The sequence below is a fragment of the Leuresthes tenuis genome, unplaced genomic scaffold (genome assembly GCF_036924035.1).
Source record: "Leuresthes tenuis unplaced genomic scaffold, fLeuTen1.0.hap1 SCAF_14, whole genome shotgun sequence".
Taxonomy (NCBI): Eukaryota; Metazoa; Chordata; class Actinopteri; order Atheriniformes; family Atherinopsidae; genus Leuresthes; species Leuresthes tenuis.
In genome coordinates this window covers 21049607-21068126 of record NW_027325368.1, presented here as the reverse complement: position 1 = coordinate 21068126, position 18520 = coordinate 21049607, and the positions used below count along the sequence as shown (strand labels likewise).

Sequence of the window (18520 nt, the reverse complement as noted above, 5' to 3'; positions counted from 1 at the left end):
CATACCACCCTCTCCTTTGTGTCCCACTTCACCTTAGCACACCTCACTTATACACTTTTCCCACTCTCACCTTTCCTCTGCAGTCTTGACCTTTCCAACCTATCTCTCATCCTTTTTCTCAACCATCTCCTCCACTGTTTTGTTGAAGAAAGTTCCTTTGTGCCCGCAAGTATAGTGTTAATCCACTGAAACTGAGCTTCATCTGGCAAGACATTTCATTTTCAGTGCATGGCTAGTAACTTTTAGGAGAGCATTTCCCTTATTTAGCATTAATTGAGAAGAACTTGCTGCCTCAGGGCAAGAAGAGTTACTGCTGCATAATGGTGAAGTTTTTATTATTTCCTGGAACTGAAGTTCTTCCAATTGCGAGGGCAATTTATATGACCTTAAAAGACCCTAACTGAAATATACTTCTGGATATGGAATTTCACTTGTGTGATTTAAAAGCATTGTCAAATACGAAATAGAGCACTGAAAGAATGAATGATTATTGGGGAGTGCCATATTTCTTTTGAAAAAAAGAGCTTATATTTCCTTTTGGAAATGGGCGAGTACCTGCAGCTTGTGAGGCGGGGGGGGTGCCTAATTTCTACATACCCACACATCCAGGTTCCATCAGCCGACCGGTGACGTTTCTGCTGATGCGACACCTTCCCGCAGGGCTGTGCGGTGGTGTGTTCTTCACGTTTGTTTTAAAAACAAACATTGGTTTTTAGCAGTTACTGGACAACCCCAGATAAGAAGAGCCAGTCAGATTTGTAGGATATAAATGGAACACACAAACTCCAAACTTCTGCTAATTTTTGCATTTCAGGATCAAACATTTTAAAGATTTTTTTTTAAAGCTCTTGTCACTTAGTTTACATAATGATACATTATATTTCCACAGTCTGGAACACTGGAAGACAACCTTCTGAGGACTTAATTAGAATCCACACAGAGATTTTACAACTCTTCCCTTTAAAACCATGAATTTACAGCTCTTTTCATATCAACCGGTTTTAAAGTGTGGAGTGAGCAGCTGGACTCAGCCCCTTCAAACCACCATGAAAATGTAAAATGCACTCAGTAACTCATGGAGCACATTGTTACCATATAAGAGAGCAAACAGGGTCTAATATGAGCGCTCATACGTGCGGTAAATTGTGCTCGCAGTACCACTCACCATAAAGATAGATATGGAGTTTTTTCTAATATATTTACATTTCCCTTGTCTGCAGTCCCTGATCCTTCTTCTGAGCTCAATCCTGCCACAGGTTGTGTGTGAAACTGTCCCAAGTTGTAAAAAACAAAGTACCGCAGACTGGAAGGCTGAAGTCACAAATTGAGATTCAGAACTTCCAGTTTTTATCTTGAGGAAAACGATGAGGAAGAGAAGATGAGCATTGAATGCAGCATGATTTGAACTTTAAGTTGGATGGAGATAAAAATGAGGATAGATTTTTGGAGTGTGATCTGGGGACTTTCTCCCTGCCAATCTGAACGGCTCACTTAAAGGCATAGGACTGGTTTTCTTTCTTTTTTAAAAAATGTTTGAGTTTGTGATACACCTAAATATATAATCTGAAGAACAGAAAATAGTGTGTTCTTTCATGATATACCTCCTTTTAAAGCCTGTTTTGCAGATAGTTTGTAAAGACAGACTTTTGAGTGGAAAATTCATATCAGACAAAATGTAGTTCAAAGTAGAGTATCTTTATGTATTCCAACATGCCTGGAGCGTTTTTAAAAATTTTTTAAAGCAATTATTGTACAATTGATTTGTTACGCAAAATGTGACTGAGCGACCTGTACAAAAGTGTTGGCAAACGCCCGCCACTGATAAGCATTAGTATTCGCTCCAAGTTAAGTCTTTGGCCAGCAGACAAACATAAATCCAATATTCTGTCTCCTTTTAAGTTTGTGAGAAATGTTTGATTCCTAAGTTGCTGCATTCACTTGTTCACTCTGACTGTTGCAATTTGGAACCTGAGTCTGTTTGTCAGAGCTTTTTCCACCTTTTCCTACTTTGGCTGGTTGTGGGTATGTGAGCTCAGTGAAGGCGAACCAACCACTTAGCTGCAATAAGCACAGGGGTGTTCAGTGTTTACTGAAATGAGAGAAATTGCAAATAATCCGGGCAATAATTCTCTGCAGGTGTGCCCGTACAAGCAACAGAAGGCATGAATTGACATGCGAGAAAATTTGTCTAGGAAAATTGTTATTTGAATAAGGAAATGAACCATTAAATAGTAAGGTCTCAATAGACTGAGAAGCTGAATACTCCTGACCGTTTTTATGCAAAAGAACAGACTTTGAACCGCAGCACCTTAGGGCTGCATCGTCTGACTGCTGATTAAACGGTGAGTGACGTTATTCTGCAGTGCTGTTTTATTTTATTGCTAGATTTAATTTCCTCTGCATTTTGTCTTAAGTTTGCTTCAGCATAAAAAACAACAGGTTTACGAATGTATTTGGCACTTGTGGGTGAAACAAGAGGAAATCAGGAAAACGGCCCTGACAGATTTCTTCAGCCTTCTATACCAGTATAGAATTTACAGTTTTGCAGAGAATCCAATTTCCCTTTAAAACATTGTCTCCAGGGATTTTCCACAGAAGATGGCGTCGGCGCTGTCGGAGAACCCAGCCTCTGTGATTCACTCTCTCAACCTGGCTCATAACACACTCGACAACCAAGGTACAGACTGTGTGAACTCTTTCTCTTCCCTCCCACTGCTCTCTCTATGGGAGCCTCAGATTGTTCTTTTGCTTTTGCTTCAGCATGGCATTTATTTGCTCTCAAAGAGTTCAAAAGCAAACTGTGTCCTTGATGCACCTTCATTCTTAGTTTTTCTCTGTTTCAAGCTGTATGAGAGATCCTTAGAAGGAGACTTTATTCCTCTGCCTTGTCACACTCTGCACATCTCACTCTGCACAACGCACACTTTAATTGTGTCCTCCTTTGTCATTGTTACAGTATATATCAACTGCGTTGTGGTGTGTGTGTGCGTGTATGTATGAAGAAAAGAACCAGTGGCAGGTGCACATGTGTGCGACACGGCTTTGCAGGCACGCTATCATCGCTCATTAACTAATTTGTGTCCTCTTGTCTGACACTTGTCACTTCTACTTGACTCAATGAATTTGTTGTGCTCACACTTACCCCCCTCCCCCGGGGTGTGTGTGAACTGTTTTATTATGATTAAAACCAGAAACGAGCTTCAGCCTTCCCTGTCATAGAGTGAGCAGTGTTTACACACATGATCAAAAAATGAGAACGCTGAGGAGATGCAGGAAACAATGGCAGACATTACAGTGCAATGAAATCCAATTTTAATAAAGCAGAGCCTTTTATGTCATCGTTATAGCTGCAGTGTGTCTAATAAAGCTGCTGAAGTGAAACTTGATTATGTAATCCGGCTTGGCATAAGGTTCTCATATGGGTGCGTTTCCAAAGTGTGTGCGTGTGGGAGGAAGTGTGAAGTATTTTTTTTATTGTCGTTTTCTTTTCAATATACATGTGTTTACAGCTATTTCTATGTGCTCACTGATGTCTGTATGTTTTTCATGACTTTTTTCACTTACAACATTGATTAGCCTGACATCCGTTTTTTTCCATTTAATGAACCAACTAACTGATTTTTCACCTTCCTTTGATGTAATTGGGAACAGGATCATATCCTTCACAATTGGCCCAGAGTTGTTCGGTTCTGTATTTAAGACTTAAGAAAAGAAAGAAAAAACAATTACTCACATTTAACAGGTTTGTGTGCGTCTCTGTGTATGATTTGTGTCAACACGAAAATATTTGCTCATTCAGTTTGTTGTCATCTTTGTATTGATTGAGTCTGCTCTCTCTTCACACAGGAGTCTCAAACCTCATTCAACAGGTGTGTCGGCTCAACAAGGGCCTGCGTCTCCTCAATCTCTCCAAGACCTCCCTCTCCTCCAAAGGTAGGCGCGCTCGTCTGAGGCACAGCAACCCCTAGTGGTTGACGTGGCTCACATAAACACAGTAAATTATTCTTAAATGTGTTCTGGTGGGATAGCACAGGGAGGTAAGCTCTCTTGGTCTGAACTCGACTCTCGGTCTGATCCACAGTCTCGCGCAGTGCTGCCCCACTGCCCTAAATGCAGTCGCATTTGGGCAGCCCAAAAAAAATGTGCTGAGTGATCCACCCACCAAATGATAACCGGGTCAGACTCATACGTCGTTTGATCTGTTACTCTAAATTCCATGTAGGCATTAGCGCGGTGTCCCAGTTATATCGCTTTAATCCCAGAAAATACAGCCATGCGCTAACTCTGGAATAGATCACAAAGGATTATATTGATGCAGATGTTAATTCACATATTTATAGCCACTTTCTTAAGTCAGTGTAGCACATGTCCATGTGTTTTTTTTATCTCTAGTTTTAGTGTGTGTGTGTGTGAGTGTGTATATAAACACAAAGGCTTAATTCAGATTATAATTTACAAGACAAGAAAATCAAGCCATCCCAGAAGAAAAGAAAAGAAAATTAAGCTTAAGCAAAGCTAAAGAGCAAGAAATACTACAGTAACTACTCCTGCTTATGAGTTCAGTTGCCATTGGGAACTCTGAGTTTTGCTTTCCTCCCTTCCTTAACATCCAGCCCCCTTTTAAAGATGGTGTCCTCTGCAGACTTGTGTGGAATGGTTGGGTTTGGATGCTGGCAGCGGAGTTGTACCTCAAACTTTCCTTCTTGCCGTCTCTCAGGCTTTCACAAACAGTTCTCACATGAGATGCAAAGAAAGCCTCAAATGCCTCCTCTAAAGGAAAATATATTAAAACAACAAATGCCCAGACTGTCAGTATACAGAATATTGAGTTACACTTTGCTGCACAATTTTCCATCGATTGAATTGTCCATAAAATGCAGCCCAACGCCAAACAGAATGGACTAACTCCACTCAGGCAGAAATGTTAATGCGAGTTGAGGTTAGGTTGTTTCATGCAGCTGCTTGTAGTTTGGACTTATCTAAGTTCATTAGATGTGTTCAGCATCATGCAGCAACAAAATCCTTATTAATGTCAAAGCGAGTGAGTATCAATTAATGCACGTGGGACAACAGCCACAGCTTCATTAACGGCTTTTAATTAGAAGCCATGTCAACACGGAGACTGGCTCAATTAGGATCTAATGGCAGTTGACACTGTGTAGAGCTGTTCATCAGTTACAGCTGAATCAGTAGTTAAACAGCAGATGTCCTCAGGTTCAGTCCATCACAGCTGTGGAGATATTTTCTAGTTTGCTCTTTGTGAAAGCCTCTTCCATCTCTAAAGTTTCTTTCTTTTTTAAATCCTTCTTGCAGACTATTTGCATGTGCATCACTGTGCATATATGTGCATATATGTGCATTCATGCAACTGGGACATGACCTCTGTAATCATTAATGTAACTACCACAATACGACCACAGTTACTATGGCAACAGTTGGAATGTAATAAAAGCGCATTTTCAGCAAGTTACAATTGTTCAGACACTTGGACAGAATTATCAGTGTGTGTTGAGGAACTGTATGTGTGATCTTCTCCTCAAAGGCACCTCAATGTCACTTATCCTGCGATATTTAAAGGACCAGCTCGCACAAATAACTAAATAACTTAATGAATATTAATCATCTCTCATCTGTTCATCCAGTTAATAAGTAGTTGGACGGTAATTACTGCCACTTGAAACAAGAGAGAGCCATGTTAGTGAGTGTAGGTCGGTTTCATATTTTAAATGTATTCATATTGTGTGACTGTTTTATGTACTCTAGATATTGAGCAAAAAAATGTGAATATTTTAAAGCAAAGCAGAAAAGGGACAGGAATGCTTTTTTTTTTCTTTTTTTTTAGGTAAAACATATTTAGAGGACAAAATGAATGGAACAAAATGAAAAGACTCCACTTCAGCGTCTTTGAACTTTTTTTTCTTTTCAGCTCCCGTAGTTACAGCTGCGTGTCTTTATTTGTCTGTTTGAATGACAACGTGTTGACTGTAACCATAAGGCTCAAAATCTAGTGCACTATATGTCACAGACGATGACCTTGATACCCTGTGTTTGTGTGTTATGAATGAGAATAGGTGCAATTTTAAAAGCCAGTGGGTTGACACGGTGATACAGCGGGAATGCAGTGATGGTGCCGACCTTGAGTGGTGGGTGTTGGTGTGACTTTGCGGAGGCTTTTTTTGTTGAATATTTATAGATCTCTCCCCCTCTCCTGCTCATTTTCTTCTTTCTGTCTCTGATACACTTCCACATGCGCTGAAACAGTTTTGCTAGACATATATATGCATAGGTCATCTCTTTCTGTCTCACACACATTTGATAGTATCACGCAGACTGGATGGCTTCCAAATGTCTCCTCTTGCAGCAGAATCAAGCAGCTGATGGATAGATTCCGGGGGGGTGGATTAGACACCCTGTCCCCTTTTCCCCTCATTTCCCTCTTAATCACTACAAATTAGGGATGAAGAGCTTAGTGCTTTGCCAGGTTCTGACGACCCATGCGGTGGCTGGCTTCTTCCACATATGCCCTCCGAAGCAACAGAGCAGGAGTTACATGCTTCCTGATTTTAATCCCTGCTGTATCAGAGAGTGAACAGGACACTGACTAATGGTGGTTGTAGACTGTTTTTCTTTTTCTTTTTTTTTTTTTTTTTAATTTCCAGAAATCGTTCCCGTGTTGTCACTGTGCTCAAACACAATCCTCCACCTGCCGCCGCGTGCTGTGTTTTGCATTAGTGTTGCAGAGTGGAGGATTTTAATGAGGGGCTCCATCAGGCCTGTGGGTGTAATTGTTTGGTGAATCTGGTTTGGGCGAAGGGTTTCTTGCTTGGATTTGAGTGTTCACTCGGAAACTAAGATGGCTGGCTTCTTCTGTGAGCTCTTTTCATGCAAACCTGCCACCTGAGCTCAGTTTCAGCTCAATTTTTTTCTGTCACTAATGTTGCGTACCATCTTAGATAGCTGTTGTCACCTCTAGAGCCCACTGAGGGGGGGGCATAAAAAAAATCGTGTTATGAAGTGATTAAATGGCTCAGTGACGCATCCCTTCCCCTCCTTTTCTTATCGTTTGTCATGTCTTCCTTCCATTAGGTGTTGTGTCTTTGTCCCAGGCTCTGTGTTCAAGTGATGACTACTCCAATTCCCTGCTGCACCTGGACCTCAGCAAAAACCCTGGGGTTCTGTCTGGAGAGGATGCCACAGTAAGTGACACTTAACACATAATAAGGAAAAGTTTTCAAGAAAAGAAAACCTTGAATAAGTTTTTTTCTTGTGTGTTTCACATAGTTTTCCTTATGTTTTGAGGTTGATTGTTCCGTTTTTGACGACATTGGCTTGTTGTGCACTCCACAAATGCTTAATGGGAACTGACTGGAGAATTAGCGCCACATAATACTTCCACCCACTGCCAGATGCCATTTTAACAAGAAAATTAGTGTTTTCCACTTCACCTGTCAGCTGCCATAATGCTATGGCTGATCGGTGTATAGAAACCCTTTGAGAAACATATGTGTGAAGAAGTATCGACTCTTCTTTGCAGGACCGTTCAGGGCCTGTCGGGTTACACATTGGACAGCATTTTCAGGCTCTGATTCTCCTGAAACGCTCAGTTTTGTTCTCATCAGACCAGAGGGGCTTGTTCCTGTTTATTCTCCCACATGCCTTCTGGCAAACCTGAGAGCGGAGTCTTTTTAATGAGGGGTCTCCCTCTTTTACATTCTTCCCTGAAAGCTTTAAAGGGGAAGGATCCAGGCAGGTGCTACCCAGCACAGTTTCTTTAGTCTAATCCTTTGAAGCTCAGCTCAGCTCTGCCTGAAAGTTTCCTCTGGTCTCTTTGTGGTTCCTCTCACAAGCTCGCTCACTTTCTGAGTTTGGTCTGTTTGAGGCGAAGTTACAACTGTCATTCTTATACTTATTACAATTCTTAATATTTGAACTTTTTTAACTTGGAAATGTGCCCCCTTATTTGTGTGTTTCAGTCCCATTTTAGCAGAATTACTTGGGGAAGTTTTGCCGTGGTGCTAACTAACCAAAAGTTGGATGAGGCAAATAAATGTATACGACGCCAGCTCTGAACAAAAGTTGTGACGCTGTGAATAAAATCAGAATGCAATGCACCTTAGAGAGACAGAGTGTCTCAGATGTTAAGATGAGCAGAGGTTAAACGGTCTACACGGAACTGTCTGCAAATCGTGGTGCAATTTCAGAATAAATGTTTTGTAAATGGGGTTGGAATAAAAACTTCTACACTGACGTCCATCTCCAGTCAACAGACCTTTTGGGGCGATGGGGCTTTTTGCTTCCAACTGCGATTATTAAGGTGTTTGAATACGTAGAACTGCTATAGATAATCCAGCAAATGTGTATATATATTTAAATGCATTCAAAGAAATCTGTTTCTATAGCGACATCTATAAGTCTTTTCCTTTGAGCGATGTTAAAGAGCCACACTGGATTCACTTTATATTAGTGGTTTGAAACAAAACACGAAAATCTTACAAGGAATGTGGCTATGTTTATTGGTATTGTAGCATTTTGGAAAGATTACTATATTTACCTGCCTTTATAACAGACATTCTTTCTCTCTGTTTTTTTTTTTTTAAATGCAGAACCTGTACCTGTTCCTGGCCCAGCCCAACTGCCTGGTCCATTTGGACCTGTCTGGGACAGACTGCACAGTGGACTCGGTTTGTACTCCTGTCTTTTACAGTTACTATCCACCCATCGCTGTCTCATCTCATCCCCAAGTCGGGATTCGGGCCAAGAAACAAAGAGGATGGTGTCCTGAATGTGAATTGCCCATCATGCAAAACCTCAAATAACCCTCTCTCGGAACTCTTCAGCTTTAAGTTATGGTGAATGCTCTTAGGAGGCACTGCAACAGTAAGGTATAGCCTCTTATGAATTATACAAAGGTTCGTTATGAAAAGCATACAAAAGTGTTTGTTTCATGCCACTTCAGAGAGTGTCACTCCTGTGTCTAAATTAAGCATGTCTGTGTGCCAGTATGATAATAGCTTCTCTTGCCACATTAGCAGGTCAGCTAACAGCTGTGGGAACGTCTCTTTCTGTCTGAGAAGTGTTCTATGAATGCAGGTGAATGTGTCTGCCCCTCCAGGTTACTGCTGAGGGGGCATCTCTTGTTAGTTCACTGTGAGGCTCAGTGGGAAAATTGTAACTGTACTAGGCATGCTTTTAGTATTTGTCTTCTATAGAGGATGCTGTACTTGAAAAATGCCGACTGAATGGGAGGCAGCATTTATTGGTATTTGTTGTTGCTTCTGTCAGTGCTGTATTGATCCTGAAGCACAGTAGGAGCCATCAAGCTTAGATAGAGCAGACAAATCTATATATTTTTTTTTATATTGTTCCCTCCACTGCAGGGTCAGTGATCAGTCTCAGCAACAGATACACCCTGAACATGGCTGTTGCTCAGGAATTCCCCAGTTAAGGTGTTGTCTTAATGCTCCACTCTATACTGCACCATACTTTATCGTGATGATGCCAGGTCAATGTAATCTGGCACGTTCATTTCACAGCACTTTATTATATTTTGAAATATAGTTTAGAGCAGTGATTTTCAGCCTTTTTTTGGGGGGAGGGGACGCTTTTGTTAAACTGCTCTCATTCACATATTTCTCTGTTTCGTTTCTCAGAAGGCTAAAAGCGTTGGAAAACGTGACTGAAAAGCAGCATATTTGTCAACCAGTGGTCATTTAAAGCATTTCCAGACTGTCACTCTGCTCTGATAAAATCCAAATTATTTAACCGCAGTGTCCTCTGACAAAATACCCGTTCAGGTCATTAGAAGACGACGTCCGTGCAGTGAATCCAGCTATGCTTCGATGTGTGATGGTCTCCCACAGAGAAAGAGAGTTTGCTGTGATTCCTTTGCTTTCTTCCATTACTGTATTCCACCTCACCTGAGCAGCTCAAGCAGGAATAATTTTCAATTCCCTTCTCTTAGTCGGGGCCAAGAACTTTGTTTTGAATTACATGGAAGTCGCTGCATCCGTTTTGTTTTGTTTTGGCTTTTTTGACAAGTTCCCAAACGTGCTCCCCCTCAGAGGGCAGAGTTCCCCCTGGGAGACATACATCACGGCGTGTTTTTTTAATTGCCATTTATTCTTTCCGAGTGGAACTGTCTAAAAGGAGACTGTTTTTTTGTTTTTTTTTGTATTGGCTTGTTGGACTGAATTATTAATAAGTTTCTGTTTTTAATCTCCACCAACGTTCATTCAACGGCTGATCCTTCGTTTGTGTGATGGATCACACTGTCAGGGAAAAGCTGACGTGTCCGATTGTTTAACCTCTCACCTCTGATGAGACTCTGCTTAAAGTCATGAAAGATCAGGTTGCCGTCTCATACCCAACAAACATATTTTCATCATTTTCTATTCGAGGTAATTGGGTCCCCCGCATTCTTGCACTCCCCACAGCTCTCTATTTTGAGAGTTGGCCATATTCTCACTGCATTATTTGAAATGCTCACTGATGGATGTCAGATGTCTGCATTATGATGCATTGATCATATAAGGGAAACTGTATGTGGCTCAGCGTACTTGATGTGAAGTTGTCTGAGGCTTTCATGTGAAACTTGGTCAATATGCACGATAACACACTGAAGAACATCAAGTCATTTTTTTTCCTGGTATGGCCTCAGCATGACTTTGATTCAGTGCAATACAATTACGTTTCTTATTGCCCATTTAGTCCAGCTATGGGGAATTAGTAGACTTCTCTGACAGATGAGCTCTTTCCGTACACACTTTGTCAGATTGGTAGGAGCTCTGGCTGCTGGAGCTCGGAGGCATTAACCCTTTGATGTGCAGGAGCACAGAAATAATGGAGGAAATTAAATCACTGTTCTTATCCTGGAAAATTGTCCACCAATGTGGACTTCATTTAAATAGCTGCTCACTTTGGAAGCAGATCTGAGTTGAGACTTTTCAACATGCTGAAATGTTTGAACACAAGACTCAACCTCTACCCTTAGATTAATTATTTCTTTACAGTAGTGGTGCGGATGTTTGATGGCTTTGAGTAAATCACTGTTTTAGCTTGAGGTCTAGTTGATTTCTTCACTCTCCGCTAAAGAGCCCAAAACTGGTGAGAATCTTTATTTTTACTATCCGAGCCTGTCTGAGGAGATGCAGACTGCTACAAGACTGACAAATAAACAGTAACAGAGTAAATCACCAACGTTGTCTGATTAAAATCACCTTTCACAAAGTCCATGATCTGAATTAGATTTTTTTGCTGCTGACGTGTAAAATGAGGCAGAGACACACTATGAAGTGTATTCGGGACTGTTATGGCGACGCTCTTGAGTGGAATTCAGCTACGTATAATATAACAACATATGATATGTAACGCTGATTTCTTTTTTGGTAAAAATGGATAAATGTGTGGTTGCCAAGTTTGCAACGATGAGAAGTTGTTGGTCTGGAACTCATTTGTTGCTGTCAAATACAGAAGGTCAAATAACTGCATCTAACAAAGGCTTACGAATAATTAGCAGATTCCCGATATCGTTGCGTTTGTGCAAAAGTTATATTTCACAGCTGCAGCTTCTATTAAATCTACAGCTCAGTAGTTTATTCCAGTGGTGTCGTAAGATGCATCTGAGGGGTTTTGTCATGACTGACTGAAAAGAAAAACGAGTGACTTTGATTATGATTACACGGTGATCATGTAGTCACTGTGTGGAACAGTGTGGACTCAAAGGCAATGATTACTTTGTGCACTTTTTTTTTTTTGACCTCCTTTGCAAGTGCATTAATTAAGTGCGCATGATAACATATTGTATTCCTCAGGGGTCGCAAAAGGACTTAACACACAGTATGTGGTATATGTTGCTTTGTTTGTACACTGGGGACTTCTCTATTGGTTTGATTATATTCTTCTCTGATACATATTACGTGGAAATCGGATGTCGGTTGTTAAGTCTGCTTGTGTGTGATTGTGGAAACTGAAGCGTACAAACAATCCATTATTTTCTACAAACAGCTTCCATATCACACGAAGGATGAAATGAATGTTGGAATAAATGGCTCAGGCTGTTTTGTTGTGATTTGACAATCAGTAAATGTCTTATTCTGTTCTAGTCTGTTGTTCAGACACCCTTGCCAAGCCTTGAAAGCTTCTCAAATAATGCTTGCATTATACATCAAGGGATACATTTATTTAAAAGCCTTTGACACGAAAAGGAGCAGTTATCTTTCTTTTTTGTCCCCTCATTTTTCATTTGCGTCGGCTTTAATGTGCGCTATGATAATTTGCGCGGAGCCAAAATAACTGTTACACAACACAATCACATTGGCTTCGGTGAACAAATCCCATCCATTAATCTCTCTGTGTCTCTGCCAGTTGTTCGGGGCCTTGCTGCGTGGCTGCTGTGCTGACCTCTCCTACCTGAATCTGTCCAAGAACTCCTTCTCTCACAGGTGGGCATTCATCTCATCTGTAAATCCCTCTTTTCTATTCTTAGGTATGAAAAAAACATACAGTCACACAAACACTTTTTTTTCCCTATGACTCTGCCAAATAGCTCTGGAGGAATTCCAGCTGGAGGGCGTGAAGAGCGACCGTCATGATTTGTTTTCTCCTGTAGATTAGTGTTTAGCCTTGGACCTCGCTGACAGAATTAGAGACTTGGATGCCTCGCTTCCCTGCATGTGTGTGTGTGCCTAGTTTTCTTCTATGTTCACATGTCTCTGTTTTCTGTCAGTCAAATGCTTGTTTGCATGCCCACAAGTCTTTTTTATTTTATTTTATGTTTTTTTTATATACGTGTGTGTGTGTGTGTACTGGCTGAATGTGTGTCTTTGTTTACAGAACTAGAAGGCAAGAGATCTGGCCCTCGTCATGTTTTGTCCCATAGGAGCCTCCCTACTCAGCATATTACATTACAGGATTACAGAGAGAAATTGGTGAAAAATGAGGCTAATTTTAGATGAGAATTATTGCTCTAGTTCCCAGTTCCCATGTCTGCATTATTGTACTTGCTCTTTGTTTCTTTGTATTTACAGAATCTCTCTTTTTTTTTTTGCATTTGTCTGGTAGCACCTGCTGCATCTATCCTCCTTTGCTTTTTATCTCTCCCTTTTCCATGCCTCCTCCTCCTCTTTCACCTTTTACATAACTCACTTCTCCTCCTGTCTCCTTATCACTCCTCCTTCCTCCACCTTTCATCGTCTGTACCACGGCTTTCTCTCCTCACCTTTTCCATGCCTCTGTTCATAGTTTAGCTCACCTCCTGCCAGTCCCCTGGTATTAATTGCGTGCTGGTTTGGTGCTGCCGGTCAGACGGCTGCGTCGTTGTGGTGACAGCATGGGACCTCAAATCTGAGCCAAGCAGATAAGAGAAGCTTGACTGCTGCTCATGAATATGGAATCGACTGCCTCAGACCCCATCTTCACCCACAACATGCGGGCACATACAGATGTCCACATTTTTGAGGGACAACGAGCAGTCCATGTAGATACTGTTACTCACACAAGCGCATGAGGTTACAAGTTGCTGATACAGCTCTCTGGAGAGTGTTGTGTGACAGAGACGGTGACACCGCATCTGCTAATGCGAGAGCAGCCGTTATGTAGCTCTGGAGGCTTGACAGGCTTTATGTTAATCATTACAAATGGGCGAAAGAAGAGCTGGTGTTTCACACACTGGGAGGTTATCACTGCAGCACTGACTGCAGCTTGTTTTCCCGAACTACTGTCTCAATGGGTTTATCTTCTTTTTTTTTTTTCTTTGGACCTTTTACATTTCGATCCCCTCAATTTATTTATTTTTTTCAATCGCATAATTGACTCTCCTTTTGTTCCCACCTTGATCTCACGCTCTTCTTACTCAGTTTTAACGTGCCACCAAGTTAACATGGTTTTATCTGTGTGGAGACTGAACGCTGGAACATTCTTAAAAAGATATGCTTTCTCCTCACATCTCTGTATGTGTGTGTGCACGTGAGTACGCATGGTTTGCGTTTAACGCCCATGATACATTCTAGTTTGTATTATCAGAACACGACACCATTGCAAGTGATTCATCAAGTTCTAACGAGCCTCATTTCAGCAGTCAGCTAAAAGCACTGCACTTGAGGTCTATGGGTTTTGTCATGGCCTTTGTTTCTTGGTGTTGTCCTTGTCATTTGGATCTCCTGTTTTGTATTATAGTTTTATTACTGTTTTTATATTTGATTAGTTTTCCTTCTGTGCCTTACTTAGTTTACCTTGTGTTTTATATTAGCTTATGTCCATTCTGTCCTTATTGAACATCACATTACAGCTACTGACAAGTGTTTATTTGTCATCACATCCCTCAGTATATGTAGTACCTTATTTCCTTTTTTCGGTGCGACATCCTTTATGTGCAATGTATCAGTCCCTCCCTTAACTCCATATTTATACCACCAGGTTTCTTTATTTAGTGCCAGTTCCTTTGTATTTATTGTATTAATCCTCACTTCACCTCCACCTTTAATATTTATACTACAAGGTTTCATTTGCTAAGTGCCACATCCTTTATATGCACTGTATTAGTCCTCACTTTACTTTGTTTATGTTACCCAGTTTCTCTACAGTGCCAGATCATCTTTGTTGTTTATCATTTTTGTTTTTCATTTCCTTTGCTAATTTCTTTATTTTTTTGTTCTACGTAATGCTGCATCACTTTTGGTTTAGTCTCATGGTTTATTGTTGTTCTCCATCCGGCTACCTTCTGTTCTGCCTGTCTCGTCCTGCATCTGGGTCTTCGTTTTAACCCGACTCATGACACTAGGATGTGCACACAATGACAAGAAGGGTGCACAGCGTGTAATATGTCCAAAAGGAGTTGAACCAGAAATTGGAACGGCTGAATGATTAGTCATTATATTCCCAAACAGGAACATTACTGCTCTCATATCTATGAAACAGCTGGTGCCAAACAAATGGGCACATGGAAAAAATTGCCTGAGCAGTTAGACAGAGGAGAGTTCAAAGCAGTTTTCCCCATAATGATCTGTCTTGGAGCATTACAGATCTTTTCTCGATGATTATGATTTCTCCAACTTTTCTGTAATTTATGAAATCACTGTTTATTCGGGTAAGGGTGAGAAACTGTACTGGTGAGAAAGGCTTTCAAAGTAGAAAAAGGAGGAGGGGAAAGTCTTGCACAAGTAAACAACATATTGTCCGCCTAGAGAGAGGCAGCAGATAATCATTTTCTGAAAAACAAACAAACCTCATCTTTCTGCTTGATGAATTCACCTCTCCTTACTCTCTCCTTATTCCTGACACTCGTCGTTTCATCTGGCTTTTTCTCGACTCTCTTCGTCATCTTCCCTGATGGTGAATTATTTGTGCACAGAGGCTGGAGTGGCAGATTTGAAGCTTTGACAAGTATTAAGCACAGATCTGAACCAGCAATCTATCCATCCTGTAAATGCAGCGTGACCCTCTCTCTGACTCAGAGGAATGTTGAAAATACATGCAGACATACTCTGTCCTTCCTCTGATGACAAGCTAATCCACTGTATTTGCCAAGCAGATGGTTGGTTGATTGGTTAGTTTTACCTTTTAAGTGGTGACAGTAATAAAATCCAACTTCAGCTCGTCATGGTGTGTGCTTGATGTAATGCTGAACTGTATGTCACAGCCAGCATCTGTCTTCTTCACCCTCCCTAATGCTTTCCTTTTCACTTCTCTCTGTCAGTTTCCTGCTGGTCTGCTGCAAACTTTCTGTCACTCTTCTGCAGCTTATCTTGTCCTTCATGTCATCTCGTCCTTCTTGTCGTGCCTGCTTTTCTGCCTCAATCTTTTATCTGTTCTCATCGTCCTCTTACCACCTTTAATGTGCTAACTGCGTGATTGTGATCTGTGTTTAATGCTCACCCTCCTCTCCCTCCTGTTTTAACATCTTTCTATTCTATTCTGTTCTGTTTTGTCCTTTTGCAGAAAAGCAAGAGACTCTCTGCCAACTTTCCGCCAGTTCTTCAGCTCAGCATTTAGCCTGACTCATGTCAGCCTGGCCTCTATCAAGGTCCCCCCTGATTCACTGAGGTGAGTCACTGTCATGAACAAGTATTTAAAGGTACTGTTGAAACTAGAAATCTGCCGGACTTGGATTTGTGTCTCTTGTAGTTAGCAGAAAAATGAGCAGCAAAGTGTTCACTACCTTGTTTAATTTCACTCATTTAGCTTGTGTTATAAAACGTATTGAAGAACATTTAATTGTAGATCATTAATCTGTAAAAGGACATTTTAGTTGCAATTTGAATAATTCATAGTCTTTGTTCATGATAAATGGTCCTTGTGTTTATAGTACTATTGATGGCAGGGATGACCTCCTGTACCGTTCTTTGTTGTCGCAGAGCTGAAGAAGACTCTGACTGAACATACTCTCATCACTATGTTGTGCAGAAGGGGCACCATGTTGTCCGTCATAGTTAGCAACTTGTGCAGCGCTATACTTTGCACAATCGGCTCCTGTGCAGTTCCCAGCTTTCTTTATCTGTTCGTTCAGTTGAGTCACTGACTGCAGCCCTAACAGATGCCTGCAAAGCAGATTACTTTCCACACCACAGGCTTTTAGAAAATGACCTGAATGACCTAAGCTTCCTCAATAAGTAGCGTCTGCTCTGTCCCTTTTTGTAGACAGCTCAGTTCAGCTTGTTGTTCAGGTAAGCTCATTTAATAAATATGCATCCAGACTTAAATACATGTTCGAGTATAAAAGAGAATACCAAACAAATCATTCAGTGCCAGTAACATATCAAAACAACACTGGAGACGTGCAGTGAGAAGATCCTTCCGGGAGAGATTTATTTCTTTTTTTAAAGGCTAGTTTTGACAGAAAAGGGTAAACTATAATTAGGGAGGCGGGTTTTTTTTTTCAATCACAATTAAAATGGATGTAGAAAAGCACCCTCAAAAACCAAGTGGCATCTCAAGTCCTCAGAACAAAGAGGACATACAAGTTTAAAGCGTTGATCTGTTCAGCCTACAATAAACAGGCAGTCATCAGGTGTAGTAATAAAAGCCAACTTCAGCTCGTCATGGTGTGTGCTTGATGTAATGCTGAACTGTATGTCACAGCCAGCATCTGTCTTCTTCACCCTCCCTAATGCTTTCCTTTTCACTTCTCTCTGTCAGTTTCCTGCTGGTCTTGTGTTACCGTACCATTAAAGATGCATGGATGTGATGTGTCTTAATTATGATAAGACACTCAAATTAACTGCAGTAAACAAAGCACTGACACTGGATCAGTGCAAATAATAAGAATGCATATTTTACCGAATTAAAGTCCGATAAGTATTTGCAGACTAAAGAAAATATCAAAAAAGTGGACGACACCTTGCAGCATTCACTCATTTGTAACCACGTCCTCCGTTTGTATTGTACATGTACAATATACTGATGAGTCAGGCCTTCCTGATGTGGCTGCATTGTGAATATTCTGCTGAGTATGTTGATCTGAATACCATCTCATCACCTTTGACAGCCAGTTGGTAACTAAATCTTTCGACATCTACTGAGCTGGCAAATAAAACTGCAATAAAAGCCTTTTGTGTCTTTTGTATCATACACTGCGTAAAATAAAGTAGGTTCATCAAGATGCACTGCTGTCTAGAGAGATGGTTGGATAAAAAAAACCTTAAACATCATCACATAGTCACTCACTTGTATTAGTTACTAGCAAAATCCTCTTCGAAAAAAATCCTCTTTGAATACTATACGAATATTACAACACAAAGGTTGGGGTTAAATTGATAAAAGAAGTAAAAGTATTGCTTAGAATTATTTATTGGTGTTTTGCATAACTTTCCCCTGCATTTTTACTCTAAATATAATGCGCAATAGGTGTAGTAAAGCCAATCAAATGATCGTATCAAGAAAATTTAATTATATTGAACCGATGTGGAAGTGTACCCTTTTCCCTCCAAGATGGACAACATAAAACACTCGGTTGGTGTCGCCGCTAACTCACAGTTGATGGAACAACCCGAGTTACGTTTCAAGAGTCCCATTTTATCTTGTCTCAATAAATACCAGGAGTCTCTTTTTATACATTTTATCCTTTTTTTTTCTCCTACCAACTCTGCAGTAGGAGCTTAAAAAAAGGCCCTATAAGAGAATTTCTAGGAGGAATTCTTGGTGTTATGATCAGCCCTAGCTTTTGTGATATGGATTTAAAAAAAGAGGTGGGACCCCTTCGAGGAGTTACAAGAACTATGAAAAGATCCGAAGTCCTTTCTCGTTAGAATAAAGCCCTTAGATTTCCTCTGCCTTGACTGGACCAGCCAATCACAAGACCTGTTTCATATGTGGCCGGTATAAGTTGATGCCATTGAGGCTCACTACCTATTCCGTTGCTACTGTTTGTTGTCATTCCAGTTGCATCCATTTTGGCAACATCATTGGAATTTAAGGAAGGAACTGAGAGATTCAAATCTAATGCACATTTATGCATTTGTCTGTTAAGGCCAGGCAAGCTCAGCAGCCTTGAGCTCACATAAACGTGACTGGGATTCATGAAGAATAA

General features: G+C 40.7%; 1 protein-coding gene across 4 annotated transcripts in view; it reads left to right on the top strand.

Moving 5' to 3' along the window:
* The window catches only part of carmil3 (capping protein regulator and myosin 1 linker 3), an 80750-nt gene that overhangs the window by 29451 nt on the left and 32779 nt on the right, over positions 1–18520 (top strand). For all 4 annotated transcript variants that reach the window (XM_072364244.1, XM_072364245.1, XM_072364246.1 and 1 more), the window contains exons 11-16: positions 2583–2677; positions 3847–3933; positions 7087–7196; positions 8604–8681; positions 12364–12440; positions 15934–16038. In XM_072364244.1, the coding sequence (XP_072220345.1) occupies positions 2583–2677; positions 3847–3933; positions 7087–7196; positions 8604–8681; positions 12364–12440; positions 15934–16038 (552 nt within the window). The remainder of the gene's footprint in view (positions 1–2582; positions 2678–3846; positions 3934–7086; positions 7197–8603; positions 8682–12363; positions 12441–15933; positions 16039–18520) is intronic.